This window comes from Genypterus blacodes, unplaced genomic scaffold, assembly GCF_046128005.1.
Source record: "Genypterus blacodes isolate CSIRO-AG114 ecotype Tasmania unplaced genomic scaffold, CSIRO-AGI_Gbla_v1 ptg000039l_1, whole genome shotgun sequence".
Classification (NCBI taxonomy): Eukaryota; Metazoa; Chordata; class Actinopteri; order Ophidiiformes; family Ophidiidae; genus Genypterus; species Genypterus blacodes.
The window spans coordinates 4412946-4431360 of NW_027466852.1; the positions used below are offsets into that span (position 1 = coordinate 4412946).

Consider the following 18415-nt stretch of genomic DNA (forward strand, 5'->3'; position numbering starts at 1 on the left):
AGTGATCTCTCCTCACCTGCATATTTGCTGGGGATAAGGGTGAGATGAGGAATTTGACTATTCAAGTACCATAGTTGTACAAACCCCAGTTCCAAGAAAGATGAGACAGTGTGGGAAATGCAATAAACAGGAAGTTCTTGTTTTTTGTACATATACACTCACTGTATTTGTTTTCTCATTCAATTTTTGAGCTCTGCCCAAGAGTTAGGGAAACAGTAAGAGGGAATATTGCTGTTCTACTATTTCAAAGGACACACGGCTTCATGACTAATGACTTATATGTGTCATTGAGTGCCAATAAACAGGTTATGTGACTAAATACACATCACAAGATAGTAGAGCGCGAGTAACAAGTTCATCTTCCGGTACAGTAGGTGGCGCTATGAAGCTTTTAAGTGAAAGATTGCAATCCGCCATAAAACAAAAAGAAGAAGAAAATTCCAGCTGAGATCCTGCCTCTCGTAGAAGAAGATAAAACCGTGACGTATTTCCGTTTTAGGCACAGCCGCGATATGTGGGTGTTCTTAAAGGATAAAACAGGCTAACTTGTACTAATATTGGCAGAAACAAACAAGACCGTGACTTCCCCTGTGACACGGCGGCAGTTAAGTACCGAGTGACTTGTAGATTTTGGTTTCGTAAGTGAAAAAGTGATTATTTTTCTAGGTTGAGGAGGCTAAAAAAAAAGCCCGCTATGGCCAAGGTGCAAGTGTTGAATGTGGCGGTTCTGGACAACCCGAGCCCCTTTGGAAACCCTTTCCAGTTTGAAATCACGTTTGAGTGCATGGAGGACCTACCGGAGGGTGAGTACTGATTACACCGAGCCTGGAACGCATAGAACCACACTGTGTGTCACTGTAGACCACCTGCTAGCCGCCTTCTGCTAAGTGACTAAAGTGGGCAAGAAGGCCGAATAAACTGATATGGTATCGATTTGTTTGATTTGAAAATGCGCCGATATCTGTCTGTTATTGATGTATGTTAGTGACGTTTGTTTAGCTGTTGAAATTTGGCGCTGGCGCGATTTGTTTTTCCAGTCCCGCCCCTGCTTGCTGTGATTGGTTCGTTTTTTACGTCGCGTGCGTTCTGCGGCATTTTTCTAAGTAACTGATTGGTCAATCAAACCCTTGTTACTGTAGCAACAGACAAGCTCGTAGCGGGATGCGGGAAATCACGACAGGAGAGACAGCAGACGGACTTGACCTCTTTATTAACGACCTAAAATCCACAAAGTAACTACTACTTAAAACTGTACTAAAAACTATTGTGAGGAATACGACAATATAAGGTTCTATTTGGCACCTTCCAAATGTATGTTTTAAATATTTTAAAAGTTGTAAGAGGTGAAATGTGTGTGTACTCTGTGTACATGATGATGTGTTCTAAGCATTCAGTGGGCCAGGTACAATAAGTGCTCTGCGTGTTCTTTCAGATCTGGAGTGGAAGATCATCTATGTGGGTTCAGCTGAGAGTGAAGAATATGACCAGGTTCTGGACTCTGTTCTAGTCGGTCCAGTACCAGCCGGCAGACACATGTTTGTATTCCAGGTGAGTTCATGCGGAGCTGTAACGACTCACCATGCTACACAACACAGCAGAACCTGGGAAGTGAAAGAATAATAGGTTGGAAATGAATAGATATAGATAGATCGATAGATTTTTAGACTTGTATTGATCCCAAACTGGAAAGTTGCACTGCTTTCAGATCACAATCAGCTACAATGCTCATGTTAAAATAATTACAGTGTGTTAAAATTGATTGAAACTGGTTTCCACAAAATAACAGTGGGTTGATTTTATTTTTTTTGTGGGGGAGGGGATGTTCTTTATTGATTTCTTTTTTCTGTTGAATTTCACACAGGTGAAACTATCACAAAGTTGTAGAAATGTTCGATCAGTCAGAAGCAGCCAGGTGTTGATAGCCAGCGTGTGTGATGCAATAGTGCCTTCAGTAAGCAAGATTGATGTATTTAAGCCTCGCAAGACAAATCAACACGGACATCAACATTAACAATTATGATATTCCAATGAGTCATTTGATGTTTGTTGTTCCACCCCAGTTCCTCCTGTGATAACAGCATGACCATGAAAGTAGAGAAAAGAAATGATTTTTCTCAGTTTTCTTCCTTGCTGTCTTCTGGTTCCCTCAGGCAGACGCTCCTAACACAGGCCTGATACCTGAGAGCGATGCAGTAGGAGTAACTGTTGTCCTGATAACCTGCACCTACCATGGACAGGAATTCATCCGCATCGGCTACTATGTCAACAATGAATACACAGATCCCGAACTACGAGAGAACCCGCCCCTCAAGCCCGACTACACACAGGTAACGCAGCAACACGCATGCTGTCCTATGAACGAGAAGAGGCCACGTGCTGCCTGATGAAAAACAACACGTGGCCTTGAGTTATTAAGGGGATCATCAGGACAGAAATGGACATTGATGAAGCTATTTTGATGTATTTTTAAAGTAGAAATGATGCACAAAGATGTAATAACGGAATTGACATAGAGCCGTTGTTATATCATTGGCTGTGACTCCTGTAGCGTGGCTTCCACAGACTTCCCAAACTTGACACCAGCTCTGACAGGTTGGCAGTCACATCATCTTACCTGTCACTTCCCCTCCCTCGCACTGTACGGTGCTATATTATACTACTACTGTTTTTACAGTAGCATTTTTAAATAGTGGAGCAAGTTCCCAAAATGTTGATGTTTTTTGGTGTTGTCCATCTCAACATAAACAGTTGTGTTTCACTGTTTGTCACTGCCCTCTGGTGCTGTGTGATGGAAGTTACAAGAAATGGCAGAAAGCATCTTTATGCCGCTTTTTCTATTTTTCAAGTTTTGAATGAACTCTTTTTCAGGCAGCACTGACCATTTAGACCCACAGATGTCAGCAACATGTTAATGATATGTTCCCAAATAAGGAAAGGCATTCATATTAACATTTGTGTCAGCTGTTTCTCCTCTCTTCAAATGAATGTGGTGTCATCAAGCATAGGAACAAGTGGAAATGGTTTGAAACTGCCAGATGTTGAAAAACATGTTTCTCATTTAGGTTTGAAGTAGATAATCCCGTGATCATGAAATGAAAGATTTGTACAAACGTTGTCCTGCTGCTTCCTTCTCAGCTACTGCACCAGGGTGACGTGCATGTTTGTCTGTCCAGACATACTGAAGCGCACACACACACACACACACACACACACACACACACACACACACACACACACACACACACACACACACACACACACACACACACACACACACACACACACACACACACACACACACACACACACACACACCCACACCATAGACATTTTCCTGAACATCTCCCCTGTCCTGTCTTCACTCGCTCAGCTCCAGAGGAATATTTTGGCCTCCAACCCCCGTGTGACCCGCTTCCATATCAACTGGGACGGCGTGGCATACAAGATGGAGGACAGCGAGAATGTCGACCCCAGCCCCAACGTCAGCAGCATGCTCCCTCCATCCTGTATACCAGGGAAGGTGCCACCTCTTGGACTGATGCCGGACAACTCCATGGACTACATGTAGGAAGCATCTGATTAATACACAGATAATGGACAAAAAGCCCTTTTTGTATGTGTACACACACACACACACAAACACACACACGCGCGCGCGCATTTGAACGGGGCAGTATGGGGCTTGGATTATAACGTGGACATGGACATTTGATGAACACACCTGAGACGGACCTGGACCTATTACCAACTGCTCTTCTCTTGTGTTCTCTATATCTCTCTCATACACACTGATCTGCACAGCCAGCATTGCCTTATGTTACCATAGCTCTACCTTAGATGATGTAGAAACTGAACCAAACCTCTCGGGGGGGGGGGGGGGGTCTTCAGTCGGGACCACCATATCCTCACATTCCGGAGACCTGCAGATCATATTCATCTGGTGGAGTTGGCATGTTTAATACCCTGTTTTTGTCTTCTTCAGCACAGATCGAATCTATCAGTGTGGTTGAAACGCTTCATGAGAGACACACAGTATAATTAGCACAGAAATCAGTGGATACGGTCAAATCAAATCCATGCCATACAGCTGTTTGAAGACTGAGGATTACCATTAATATCATTACTGAGGTGCTTAATTTGTCTTGAAGAAGAAGAAGACGTTTTCCTTTTGTACTTAATCTTTATCCTCTGCAGTAAGATTTGTATTGACAGTGGCAGGGAAAATAAAGTTTGTTTTGTGGACTTTGTGCTGGATTCACTTTATCACCACATTGTGTTCTACCTTGGCTCTTGAAGGGGCTGGTGTAGCTGTGTGTGTGTGTGCGCCCCCCCCCCCCCCCCCCCCCTCCAGTTTCATTCATAAAATGCAGCAGCATCACTCCACCATTTTCACTCTAGCCTCACGTTGCTAGGCAACTGCAGTACAAAGGGGAGGGGCACTGACTGTCTGCTCTCACCCATTTTATCTCTTCTAACTCGAAAGAACAAACTCCTCTATCCATCCATCTGTTACCTCTGTCTGCTTCTCTGTGTCTGCACTGATCTGTAAATAGTTACGACCACATCAACGGTGTGGAATATTTGTGGTTTGAAAATACAATGTCCCCTTCTCACTTACTCCTCATGCCTCTAAGGAGTAGAGCCTTTGGGAGTCTTGTGCATGCACCTTGTGTCCACTTCCCACTTATATATACAGCATGTCAAGCACAGTACAAACTGTCCAAACCTTCAAGTATATTTCAGAGTAGATGTCATAATAGCACGATTAATATATGAGCTCCTTTACCTTTGAATACAGGAGGTGGCTACATGGCTTTAATGGCATTGATGTGATGTGTGTGATGTTGTGTGTGTATATATTTTATTGAAATTTGGACCCCTGCATGTTGCACTGACCTGTGGTGCTGAATAACACATTGATAGGATGGATGCTGTGTATGTTTGGACCCCGGCACATCACCACTCCACTTTGCCCCGTGTGACCGTGAGGAAAGGGCGGATGTTGTCATTTTTACTGAGACAGTGTGTGTCCATGCGTGTTTCCATCAGGGATCAGTTGAATAAGACCGTCTTTTATTTACTGTGATTCATGTCTCCACATCCACTCTTCCTCTGTTTGGAAGAACTGCCAGCCAGACCGCTGCGCGCGTGCGTTAAATCCTGACCAACATTCCTAAAAATAGCTCTCGGTTGACGTCACTCAGCCGAACGTGTATCGGTCGCCTGGCTGGGGGGGTGAGGCGTCGGGGGTGGAGCCGCACCTGTCAACCGCCGCTGACAGCCAATACACAGCCCCGCGTCCGCTGACATGCCCACGGCTCCGTTGCGCCGAGCCAATGGCGGAGAAGAACGGCAGAAAGCGGGCGTGTACGTCGACGGGAGGAAAATAATCGGTGACGTCCCTCTCGCTCGCTCTTTTTTCGGGCGGGACGCTGGTCTTGTTGACGGTTTGTGAAGAGCCAATCACGTCTCTCAATGGGCGGGCCCCGCTGACAGGCGGCCAATCATCGGCCGAGCTCCGGCTGTCACTCACCCCCGGTCCTGTCGAGAGGGCGGAACCTTCTCCTGGCTGTAGTTCCGTCATCTCGTTCGTCTCCGAGGCTACGGGGGGCCAATGTTGATTTGGGCGAATTCCCACCATTGTCGGTCCCCGTTGAGGTTTAGTTTTTAAACAGCCGGGTCCAGGAACGGGAAGTGGCAAGCTTTCGGTTGAGAATCCTGCACCTCCGCCCTCTGTATCGCTGTTTTCTGGGCTGGGGAGAGGTGGGGAGCCGGGGGCCTCGCAGGGCTGCAAGGAGGGACAGGAGAAGACTGAATCCTCCGTGTTCTGGCCAGCTGTGCCGAGCTCGGTCTGGCAGTCCGGCGAAGCCCTGGCGACCGAGATAACGGAAAGGTCTTCGACAACTCGTGTTATCTCAAGCTCGTTCTCAGTCTCCGGTTGTTGATGACCGTGGAGTGATCGAGCACGCTGCGCTGTCGCTTCTCGCCGTGGCACTGCATCAGCACCCCGTCTTCTAACGAGCCAAGGTACTAGCCGGATTTCGGAAATATCGTTCGGACCAAATCGAGATTGGACAGGCGTGTGGAGGCTGCAGGGCGACCGGCGAGCCACGGATCGCCCGTTGACATCATGGGCAACGCGCCCACGGCCAGGAAAGGCAGCGAGATGGAAAGTGGTGGGTACACATCAGTACACATCAGCCCCGATCAGCACCAGCACCTTGTTACGTCCTCCTAATATTAGAAACACAGAGCGGTAGGTAACAAACCAAACACTGTCAGGCAGTTTGGTAGGTGGTCTTGCTTCCCTAATTGATTGGATCCATTCACGTGTTCGTGATTAGTCGGAATTAGCATGTGTCCTTTAAGATGAAGGTAACCTCGTACTTTTTAGCCGTGTTCTCTCCTCAAATGAGCATCAGGTGCTCAGTGTTTACACTTGTGACTAGACGTGACGCTGGGATCGAGGATTGAGTGCTACTCCCATAGACAAAAGCACTATCACAGCTCCAGACTCAACTGCAACTGGGAGCAGATAGCTGTTGGTGTCTTCAGCACTCACTCACTCTCTCTCTCTCTCTCTCTCTCTCTCACTCACTCACTCACTCACTCACTCACTCACTCACACGTATATACATGTACGTATATATTGGCAAGATCGGAACAGTCTATGTGTCAGATGTTTCCCAAACAGTCTGTTGCTCTACTGGTTTGGAAAGAGATGCTTCTGGAAATGTGTGTGTGTGTGGGTGAAGACAACCTAATATGCGTGGGGACATGTAACAAGTTGTTGATGGTGGTCCCAAACAGCCAAGATTGTCTGATTGTACCTTCAGTACAATACATCCAATGCGTGGTTGTTGTTGTGCAGAAGCTTTTGAGTCGCTTTTTGTTTACTAAGCTTTTACTGTTACCATGTAGCTGTTAGATGATGTATCACTCTATCAATTTAGTTTCCAATAATTCTGCCTCGTTCTCTCGTGAGCTTGTGTGTTGTGTGTGAAGGTGTGTCACAGTAAGTCCAGCCTGTACACTACACACCAGACTGTTTACTATAAAGGGTCCAGTTCAATGTGTGTTGCAACAGTCTGCACCTCTGAGTTGTTGTTTTTGAGCCAGCAAAGGCTCAAAAACTCTTTAAAAGTTGTGGATGGCAGTTGTATTCATGATGAAGTAACAAGTATACTGGATGATTTCAGGGAAATGTAATTAATTATTGTGATTTCCCTGTCAAATTTTGTGATTATAACTTTAATATTGATAGTTATTATTCTTAGTTCTCAGTTATATGGAAGAAGCACAAGCTTTAAATGCTGTAAAGTGGTTGTGGCTTGATGTTGTGCTGTTGAGGGAGCTTCTTAGCACTGGTGGCCTTAAATGCAAGTGTGGTAGTTAATGCAGGAGCTTGAGTGTGTTTCACTTTGCGCGCCCATATTTTCCTTAACTAGAGCTGAAATTGGATCCCTTAACCTGCTGGATAAAATCAGCAAAATATTGAAAGTCTAAACACTGAATACAGTTGATGATATCAAGGGCCATTGTCTTGGCTTCAAAGGAAGCTATTAGAGCCGCTGTTCACTGTCACAGCAGAAAACAAACATGAAAAACAGCTCCCTTTGACCTAAAAATAGCTTTGAGTTCAATCGAGATCCCGGCCCGCTGACACATAAATCTACTGACGGCAATTAATTTCAAAACACTTGTGAAATGATGAAAAAAAAAGTCATCGTAACCAAATGTAATTAGTCATAAAGGTGCGTACGGTGCAACTTCAGCTATCTGTGTTTGGATGCAGCCTGGGACCTTTTCCACATCCTTCTCTGTCCCTCACTTCTTCCCCTTTTTCTACACTGTATATTTGTCAAATGACGTCCAGAAATGATCATACAAAAGAAGACCACATAAGGCAAATTATCTATTATAATATATACCAAATATAGACAGCACTCATTTGCCTCTAACTCTAAATATGTATTTCATTTGCTCAATCCTGTGATGGTTTTCTTTTACAGTGAAGGAGTTCCTTGCTAAAGCCAAAGAGGACTTCCTCAAGAAGTGGGAGAACCCTGCACAGGTTAGAGTGAACATGTTTACTGTCATTCCTTGCGTAATTGTTTTGCACCTAGGACTCTTGTTCAGATGTGTGTGTCTGTGTACACTATTTATACTATATGTCCAAAAGAATGTTTACACCCCCCCTAATTGAGTTCAGATGCCAGAAGAAGAGAGTCTACTAAAATGCAGAGTATACAGTGAATGCCTATGATGTTAGAATGGGACATCCAGCTAGCTTCTACAGGTGTGATGGTCTGTATACACTGTAGTTTAGTTTATGAGTATTATGTTTGAATGGGGTTTTAATCAAGGGTACCTGCTGGGTTTCTCCTTAGGTTACACAAAAACAACAAAGCCACTCATTTCGACTAACCTTACAATGTAATTTTCTGATATATTTTGCTCATATAGGGTTGAATATTTCACGTAGGTCCGACATAAGAGGAGGCCTAGCCTGCGTTAAAGATGAAGATCTTACATCAGCAAATCTTGAGAGACTTATTTGACAGTCGAATGAAAATGAAAACACTGCTGATAGTATATATATTTATATACTCTAATAAGCAAATATGGCTAGGATGCTCATCTCACCCTCGGCAGTTAAAAAGGAGAAATAAACCAACTACCATATCTTGCTTATATGCAGACTATGTACTCTGCGTACAGCTAGGGGGTACCAGTGGTTTTAATAGTACATAAATGCTTTTCTTTTCTTTTATGTCACTTTAGACAACTTTCTGTGGATATAGGAACAGTAATAGAATATATTGTTAATAATGACAATAACAAATTTTGGACAAGGTTTATTTCCTACATTCTGCAGCAATCACGAGGTCACTGTGTGCTGAGTTGCACATTGTATTTATATTTTTGCATTTTTATAGTTGAGCACAAGATATATATACTGCATCTGAAACTCATAATCATCCGTTGTGGATGATCCACTTGTCAGTAAACTGCCATGTCACCATTTTAAAGGTACTAGAGCAATGTCACCCTGCCCACCATCTGCACCACCATCACCTTCCTGGACCCACTACTGATAGTTTGATCAGGACCTGCTTGCAGTTTCCTAAGCAGCATGACTGGAACGCCTACTTTTATTTTCATTTTAAGGTCAGGGATACTAGAAGGTGTCAACAAGTTAAAGAATCTGCCAGCGCATCCTTGTGATGGTCTTCCAGAACTGAAGTCAGCTGAACAGTAGACTTGATCTACTCCAGAGAACACAGCCGGGCATGTTGTAGACATCTCTATTGTCTTTGTTCAGAGGAGTGTATACAGGGCTGTTGAGAAGGTGTCTTTGTCACCAACTCCATTTTGGAGGTCAGGGAAGGTCTCAGTAGTAATTTGTAATGTCATGCTGTAAGTAATTTGGCGGAATCTGGACCTGAACTTCACTCTTCACCCAAAATCCAGGAGATAGCTGGAGAACTCATTTTTGGCCTTGTCATTACTCGTGCTCTCCTTCAGCGTGTGTTCCTGCATGACTAGATATGGCATCTGGATGCAAGCTTTGACTATTTAAGCCCTGACTGCTCCCTTAACAACTGGGATGTCCGTCCTGGGAGGCAGTCATGCCTTCATTTGCATGGCCTTCTCTGAAGACAACATTCTGCTGGCCCTCTGTGTGGATAGCAAGATTGCTCACAGCAGGAAACCTGTTCTGGATCTTGTATTCCACCATTCTTTTAGTAAGCATCACAAGCTTCAGTTATCCCGTCATTGCCTTGATGAACCTGGATAACTCATCATTGTCTTCAGCAGTGAGAGTATCGAGGTGAACTCCCTCATTGACATATTTGCAGAGATAATTGATGGTGTTAAAGGAGCCAACAAATTCAACATGGATGTGGCACTTGTACTTGAGAGGAACCCAATGGTTGTAATCTACCAACTGTCAAATACAAAGGCTTGTCTCTCAATGTGTGTGTCCATCGGTGGGTCATCTGTACTGTGAAGCAGTTGAGTCTCTGGACAGTCTCTAGGGACGTTCTTAGAACCGGTGCCATTGACCATGCGGGGACATGTAGGGTTTGACTGTCCCACAGCGGCTATTTGTCTGCATTTGTATTGTCCTTTAATATAGAAATACAGTTGTTTTGTGTTTGTTTGGGTGGAGGTATTTGCAAAGGTAAAACATAACTACCCTTAACTAAACTCTGTAGGAATGTTTGTGCTGTTGCTGTTATTACCCTAATTCTGAGATTGACACATTCATTTATAAAAGTGATAAAAAACTACACTTCAAAATATATTGGACACCTCACAACCATATACATAGTATGGCTGTACGTATGAATGAACTAGTTTAGTGTGTATACACTAATATTGAATATTGATCGCAGTACACAGACGTGAATTGTAAAGATACAAACATATGTTACCATTAAAAGATGCTTTTCCGTGCCACAGCTTCAGTCCCCAGGATCTCATGTACACAAACACCTACTAACTCTTTTTTTGTGTCATCTTTGTTCAGAACACTGCTGGCCTGGAGCAGTTTGAGAGGTTGAAAACTCTAGGCACGGGCTCGTTTGGCCGTGTCATGCTGGTGAAGCACAAAGAAACAGGACAGCATTACGCCATGAAGATCCTCAACAAGCAGAAGGTCAGCTCGGTCAAAGGGTTAATCCTTTGAATCAGTGTTTGCTTTCATCATATATTACTCTTTGTAGTTTTTAAGCTCATGCAGAACGAGATCATCATCAAAGAAAACACTCTGGCTGATACTGTCAGTAATAGAAATTCGTAATTTCATTTTGTCAATATATATCGCACCCGATAGTAGTTTGAGAAGTTTTCTCTCTCTCTCTCTCTCTCTCACTCAGGTGGTGAAACTCAAGCAGATAGAACATACTTTGAATGAGAAGAGGATTCTACAGGCCGTCAGCTTTCCTTTCCTGGTGCGGGTAGAGTACTCCTTTAAGGTACAGAGGATTTCTATTAGTGTGTGTGTGTGTGTGTGTGTGTGTGTGTGTGTGTGTGTGTGTGTGTGTGTGTGTGTGTGTGTGTGTGTGTGTGTGTGTGTGTGTGTGTGTGTGTGTGTGTGTGTGTGTGTGTGTGTGTGTGTGTGTGTGTGTGTGTGTGTGTGTGTGTGTGTGTGTGTGTGTGTGTGTGTGTGTGTGTGTGTGTGTGTGTGGGGGATGAATGAGAGTGTTGCCATCTGCTCTGTCTCATCCAACAATCAGTTGAGTTTTGTTTTGTTTTTTCCTTTCTCTCATTGATATTTTTGAAGTTATGTTCATCATCGTATCAGTGTCTGTATAACATATATGTTATATACCATATAATGTGTGTGTCATTAACAGTTCCTCTGTCTTTCCCAGGACAACACTAACCTGTACATGGTGATGGAATATGTCCCAGGTGGAGAGATGTTCTCCCATCTACGGAGAATTGGCAGATTTAGGTTAGTGAATGTACTCAAGGTTACGGCACAGAAGCGCTCTATGGTCTTCAGCAAAATGTAAAGTTCTCTCCACTGACTTGTTCTTTTGTGTTCCGTCTTCCTGTGTGTCTGTGCTTGTGTTTGTACAGTGAGCCTCACGCTCGGTTCTACGCCGCTCAGATCGTGCTGACCTTTGAGTATCTGCATGCCTTGGACCTGATCTACAGAGACCTGAAACCTGAAAACCTGCTCATAGACCAACAGGGCTACATACAGGTGACTAATCTGTGATGCAGAGCTAAATTCGAATTAAGCTGTTCATAAATACAGCTTGTATAATGCTACATTGCATCTAAATTAACTAGGGCTACCTGCCATTTACTTTGTTTGTTTGTCAACATTCATGTATGTTTTCTTGGAAAAGCTTCACAAACTATATGTATGTACATCTTTTTGGCACATAAGGTTCTCTAAAGCCTTAAAGGTGCAATCATATTTTACAGACTCTGCACAAAGTAACTCCAGACTTCACAAGCTATTCATTGGTCACGCTGGTCATGGTACCTTTCCATTTGTTTAACCTTATAGATAAGCAGCTGTACTGTGCCTGCAGGAGTGAAGGTGTTGTATGTTTGCAGGAGGATGTTGAGTTACACAATCCTGGCCTACAGCACTGCTGACCTCTAGTGCTGAACTTTGAAATAACTGTTGAAAAATGAATGTGCTCACTCTCTCTTTTTATTCCTTCCTTCCTTCCATCAACAGTCCGGTCAAACTCAGTCTGATTGAGAATGTGTTATACTTTGTGCCTTTCTTTCACAGCCACTCTTTCCCATCATCAACTCCTTCTTTTTTCTCTGTGTCAGGTGACAGATTTTGGCTTTGCCAAACGTGTAAAGGGGCGGACCTGGACACTGTGTGGCACCCCAGAATATCTAGCCCCAGAGATTATTCTCAGCAAGGTGAGTTACCGTGAAGGCATTATGGGACAGATTTACGTGCATGAACCATGCAGTGCAAATTACGGCCGGATGCTAGTGTTGATGTGTGTTCCCAATTAGCGTTGGCATTAAATGAACTTCTAATTTACTATGGTTGCAGCTAATTACGCATTCAGCGAATGTGCCCGCTAAGCGCATTTACTGTGTGAATGAGAGTTAAAAAGGTGAAGTTGAACAGTGGAATCTGTCCAACATGGAGCTCTCAACAAGCTCCGAAAATAAACAAAATACTAAACTCAGTGACATTTAAATACAAATACTAATCAATGAAGTGAAATGAATTTAACAAAACATTTTACAGGGACAGAATTTGAATTCAGCTGCTAGATTATGAATTTGGCTGTTTGTTACTGATAACATCCATGCAACAGGACTCACCAGAACTGCTGAGGAAATTCAAAAAGCTCCAGCTTATGATCCAGTATGTTGCTGTTCCTGAAGATGAAACCATCGTGGACAGATTAATGTCACAAAACCTGTGTTTAGTTGGTTAAATATCTTCTTTGGATGCGGGGAAATTGTTGTTGTTGTATTTGTTTGTGTGCTAATTTGCACCAGCTCTTTGGAAGGCAGATACATTTCAAGCAGAATTTCCTTATGCTACTTGCATGACCAATTCAATGGTATACGCAATGAAACGCACTTACATAGAAGCACACATTGCAATGACTCATGTAGCTTACATGCGTACTACACTTCCAGGCCCGTGCTCCTGCTTGAGACATAGCACACGTTTGTTTACAGAGAAGATTGTGTAAAATCTGCACCCCGACCTCTGCACATCTGGCCCTGAGTCTCTTATACCTCTGAGAGTTGTCACCTGACCACATATATTTCCAAATGTTTGGTTGTAGTTCATTTACGTTGACACACTTGCTACACTCAGACATTCATATGTTTTAAATACTGAATCAAGAGTTCAGAGTGTGATTTAGACGGCACTAATGAGAGCACAGGGTTGAGATATGGAGTGCATGACTGTTCATTTGGGCACATGCAGTAGAGGGAACCTCATGGGCTCTGGGGTCGCACTTAAGCTGGCAGTATAATTTACAATGCGCCCGTCGGGACATTTCCTGGTGGGCCGCAGAAGTCTGAGGGCCGGAATGCCAAAAATAATTGCACACATAGTCCATCAGTAGGGAGCAAACGTTTAACTCACAAAACGCTTCCCATGCCATGCAGAGTCAATACCCAGCACTGTTATAACTAGAGTAGCACAACTGAACTCTTATTCATATACTTTCACATCCTTTGGCTCCATCCAGCGAGAGCGTGTTGGGGGTAAAAAGTGTGGATAACAACAACAATAACAAGAACAATGAGCTGCAGGAGAACAATGGCGACATACAGGTGGCATACACTGATGCTGAAAATATGGTGGAAATGATTTGATTAATTACATTTTGTTACTTTGAGGACATCACTGAACCAACAGGTTTGTCAAATGTTTTATTCCGGCCAAATACTTAAATTGGTGCCACACCAGATAAAGGAGCTTGTTGGCACAGTGGGAGCAGAGACGACTCAAAACAAGATCCACCAAAACATCAATAGCAAATGTGGAAACATGTTTCCCCAAAGTAACTCACGACTTCCGAGGTTCGGTGTATTAGAGGATTAATAAATGAGGATGTACACATTTTTCTAAAAGTTGGACTGGACATCTGAGTACCGCACTTGTTTTTGGTTGCCAAGAGTGTGAGTACGCCATATTCAGTTTTATTTGAAGTATTCTGCCAACATATTCCAAACAAAGTCTTTTGAGGATCAGAGACTTTATCCCTGCACACTATGCAACGTTTGAGGTGTCATCAACCACAGAGGAAAGCAGCTCTGCTCAGCTTGAATTCGTGTCATTACAATGAGCAGCATCTGTCACAAAGAAGAAAAGTATCATCCACTGAACTTTCTGAACACATTCCTGTAGCATGAAACACTGGTTGCAGCCTTGTTGTCCACATGGTCCATATTTTAGTCATGATTTGGGCAATTTTAGCTGGCTGAATAATATTAATAGATTATATGAAAGTATTCTCTGATAATGATGATAGATGATATTGTGTTTTATGGTGTGAGTACAAGAGAGAGAATAATAAACTGTTTCTAAATGAATGGTCTGTTGATGTACCAGCAGTGATACCAACATGCACCAAAGAACACCTGATAGAGGAGTTCGTTTTTGCTGTCATGTGTTATGCGACTAAAGAATGTCCCTCAAATTAAATGTATTGATTTTCAGAAACAAAGCAAATTGCCGGTGCATTTAAATTTTCTCTGTTTGCTAACTGACACCCGCATGTTTCTTTTTCTCTTTTTCTCCCCTCCCATCTGTCCTTGTCCACACCAGGGTTATAACAAGGCAGTAGACTGGTGGGCCCTGGGTGTGCTCATCTATGAGATGGCAGCAGGATATCCGCCTTTCTTTGCTGACCAGCCCATTCAAATCTATGAAAAGATCGTTTCAGGGAAGGTGAGTTGATGACCAGCTTGTGTCTTTGCCTTCATCAAGGAGGTCGGACTTTTGTCCATGTTGGTCTATCTGTTCATTCGTCAGCAGGATTATTATGAATGGCGTTTCATGACAGTAGGCAGTTTGGATATGATCCAGGGACGAGCTCATTACATTTTGGTCGAGGCCTGTCTGATGGTGACACTATAAAAAACTCTTTTGCATCTTGGCCTATTACTATTGAACTGTAAGTTGTAGTGTCCATTCCTTGAGTCTAATGGGCGTGGCCTATCTCGTTCCATGAAGCCGACGCCCATTCATGCCAGACTGGATTTTTTTCACCATTCTGGCTCAGTTGTCACAGCAGCCTGGATGACTCAGAACCACCAATGCCGTATTTAATCATGTGGACCGAAGCTTTAAAGGTAAATGTTGCCTTCTTCCTCTCTGCTGCCACAGGTGCGTTTCCCATCTCACTTCAGCTCAGACCTGAAGGACCTCCTGAGGAACCTGCTGCAGGTGAGCCGATTGTGTCACTTTGATGCCAGACGTCAGACGATGTTTGATTCGGTGTATGCTCTGTGTTTAGATAAAATGAAGAGAATGTACCTGTATTATCTCCAGGTGGATCTCACAAAACGTTACGGTAACCTCAAGAATGGGGTCAACGACATCAAAGGACACAAGTGGTTTGCGACCACTGATTGGATTGCCATCTACCAGAAAAAGGTGTGTGTGTGTGTATGTGTGTGCTGTGTAGACGCGTGTCCTCCCCAATGCAGAATTAGCTTTTTGAACACGTGTTCTTCTTGTCTGTGTAGGTGGAAGCTCCTTTCGTCCCCAAATTTAAAGGACCAGGCGACACCAGTAACTTTGATGATTACGAAGAGGAGGAGATCCGCGTCTCCTTCACTGAGAAATGTGCCAAGGAGTTCGCCGAGTTCTAGAGCTTAAAGGGGATGAAAGAAGGAATTAGGGAGAGTCGGTAGGCTGGTAAAAAGGGAGACGTAAGGAGAGAGCACCGTCTCCTGTCCAATCAAAAGCACCAGCTACAAGAGAGGGGGAAAGGGGGAGAGCGAGGAGAAAAAGAGCAAGGAGACTGAGAACCAGCAGTGTTGCCTTTTCTGTTGCATTTCTATTGTATTTTATTTATTATTCTGTCTTATTTATAGATCTCTTTATAATGAAGGTGTGCTTCAGATTCTTTGGGTGGTGGGAACCCGTCTCTTATTTAGAGTTGCCTCTTCATGTTGTATCTTCACCCAAGATCTTCCTTCCTTCTTTATTGTCATTTATTCATTCATTTCAAGGGAAATCAGTGCGTTCCAGTCTGTAACTTGTGGGTCATTACACAAAAGCCCACTGAGTCCTGTTCAGTTGTCGGTCAGCACATATTAGTTTTATATCACAAGAAACAATCTTAAGAAGTGAATGATATTGAATTATGAAGCTTTCTTGCTGTGTCCCACTCGGATGAGCTGTAGGATTAATATGAAGGTTTAAGCGAAGATCTTATTTATCATACATATATATGCACTTTTAGTTCAAACGGCTCAGTGTTTTGCAGACATGTCTTAATTTACGCTGAAATGTTTAACCCTTAACCCGTTTCTATTGCCAGCTGTCATGCAGAATCATTGTCGCGCTTGGTCAAGTTGATCCACATGGGGAGAAAAACACTTTTCTGCATTCAAACTAATTTTCGTCATTGAAAGATGACACTTAAGGGGAAAATAAAGTCGCTTTTGTTTAAGTTTACTGTATAGGTATTACCATTATTAACATTGCCAGGACTTGTGCATAGCTACAGCATTCAAGTTTGAATATTATGAGAGACTAGCGGTACCAATGACACCATGTTACACTAACCAACAAGGTTAAGAGAATAGAAGTATCTCCGTTTTAATGTTGTGATGGCACACCATAACAAAATGGTATCTCAGGTTTGAACATATCACTTAGTAGAGGTATTCTATTTACATAAAGCATTGGAAGGAAGGTGTGACACTTACGTAAAGCGGTTGATTCAAATTAAGAACACCAGTGGAGATTAAGGCATTTGGTTAAAGTCTTCCACATTTCCCCCCTTCCAGAAGATGTGGGTTTGGTGTGATGATCTTTAAAAGCTCTGCCCAGAACTCATTTAGAAATAACTTTGATACTGCATGACGCAACCATGTGGCTCTTACCTATTCCAATTGAAAGGGACTATCTAAGGCGGTCTGTGTCAAATGGCGTCTAGTTGGTGGTCACCAAAGCACTTGGAGCAGTCTTTGATCGTGACCTGAATAGCGTACTTTGTCTTTAAGATCATTTGTAGAAACCAGTCCTCTGCTCATCTCAGCTGCTGAGTTGGACCACCTCATGTGGAGGTCTTACATGTGACAGTATGTATTCCCATGTCTGTGTTTAAACTGTGCATGTTTGTTTAGTTTTCCATGTGGTGATGATGGAGTTCTAGGAAAAGACCGAGCACCTGCTGGCAGACAGAGCTTGTACTGATGAAGACACACTTGTTGTAAGTGCAGGGTACACAACTTGCCCGTGTATCACACACAACACATAGCACTTCAGGGGTTCAGTGCCTCCTCAGCTCCTGAGCTACAATGGCAAAGTAATTAAACAATGCTAAAGATGGTGGTCATTGTAGGAATTGTTGATTCATAATTTATAAAATAAAACCAGAGTGGTGTCCCTGTTTCAAACATTAAAATGCCTTCCTAGGTCTATGTTCATGTTCTACCATCCTTCACATTTCAATTTGGTTCATACAGAACCGAGGAGCGCGTTTGGTGGCTTTTCTGTCAGCATTTTCAGTTCTACGGATATTTATTTCATGATGGGCCTCAGACCAACCGACCCTAACCTTCAGAGATGTGTCCAGAAAATGGCCTTTATGTTAAGGTCTTGTTATCTGATTCAGTGGTTTTCTGTCAAAGAAATGAAATGGGAGGCAACCACCTAAGTTAGTCCCCAAGTAGATCATCAACCCACCAACACACCAAGAAATAGAGATTTGTTGCTCAAGGTTCAAGACAAAGCCATTTGTTAGATGGCGGCAGAAGGTACAGGGTGGCTCCTGATCTAATTGTCCATTGAATGATCATTATTATTGTCTTTATAAACCACTTGTTGAGACTCCACGCTCACTGTATTTCCTTCATATCACGTTAAATGTTAACTTTATCATCATGGACAAATGTTTGCAGTTATAATATAATATTCTGTGTCTCCTTGGTGTTTTTGCAGTGGTACAACTTCCTCTCAATACAGGCACAATGCTGGTACTGTCGCACTTTTTAAGGGAAATGAGACCCCAGTGTAAACCATGTTAACCCCTGCTACACACACACACACACACACTGCGAAGGGAAGCGTCTATAAAGGTCACAGGAAGAGTGACTTAAAAACACCCAGTGTAATATTTTGCAACATGAGTATCATTCCAATAAAGTTTTACTTGTAAAATTCTAACTTACTCAGCTTTTCTCTGGGTGTGTTGCTGTGTGTCGTAAG

General features: G+C 43.1%; 2 protein-coding genes across 2 annotated transcripts; both read left to right on the plus strand.

Annotated features, from left to right (window-relative positions):
• The first annotated feature begins 29 nt into the window (after positions 1-29).
• LOC142996749 (histone chaperone asf1b-B-like) lies at positions 30-4242 on the plus strand. The gene is made up of 4 exons (XM_076147804.1): positions 30-803; positions 1433-1548; positions 2151-2327; positions 3371-4242. Exons 1-4 carry the CDS (start codon positions 695-697, stop codon positions 3566-3568), a joined length of 600 nt encoding a protein of 199 aa, XP_076003919.1. The 5' UTR covers positions 30-694; the 3' UTR covers positions 3569-4242.
• Positions 4243-5553: 1311 nt separating this feature from the next.
• Positions 5554-17612, plus strand: LOC142996748 (cAMP-dependent protein kinase catalytic subunit alpha). Its single transcript, XM_076147803.1, has 11 exons — positions 5554-6176; positions 8013-8074; positions 10538-10666; positions 10887-10985; positions 11385-11467; positions 11596-11722; positions 12313-12408; positions 14798-14920; positions 15359-15418; positions 15524-15628; positions 15721-17612. Exons 1-11 carry the CDS (start codon positions 6131-6133, stop codon positions 15844-15846), a joined length of 1056 nt encoding a protein of 351 aa, XP_076003918.1. The 5' UTR covers positions 5554-6130; the 3' UTR covers positions 15847-17612.
• The last annotated feature ends 803 nt before the right edge of the window (positions 17613-18415 follow it).

Coding starts and splice junctions, on each gene's coding strand:
- LOC142996749 (XM_076147804.1), top strand. CDS start 695: ATGGCCAAGGTGCAAGTGTTGAATGTGGCGGTTCTGGACAACCCGAGC. Junction 804..1,432: donor CATGGAGGACCTACCGGAGG/GTGAGTACTGAT, acceptor GTGTTCTTTCAG/ATCTGGAGTGGAAGATCATC. Junction 1,549..2,150: donor GACACATGTTTGTATTCCAG/GTGAGTTCATGC, acceptor TGGTTCCCTCAG/GCAGACGCTCCTAACACAGG.
- LOC142996748 (XM_076147803.1), top strand. CDS start 6,131: ATGGGCAACGCGCCCACGGCCAGGAAAGGCAGCGAGATGGAAAGTG. Junction 10,986..11,384: donor GGGTAGAGTACTCCTTTAAG/GTACAGAGGATT, acceptor TGTCTTTCCCAG/GACAACACTAACCTGTACAT. Junction 11,468..11,595: donor CGGAGAATTGGCAGATTTAG/GTTAGTGAATGT, acceptor GTGTTTGTACAG/TGAGCCTCACGCTCGGTTCT.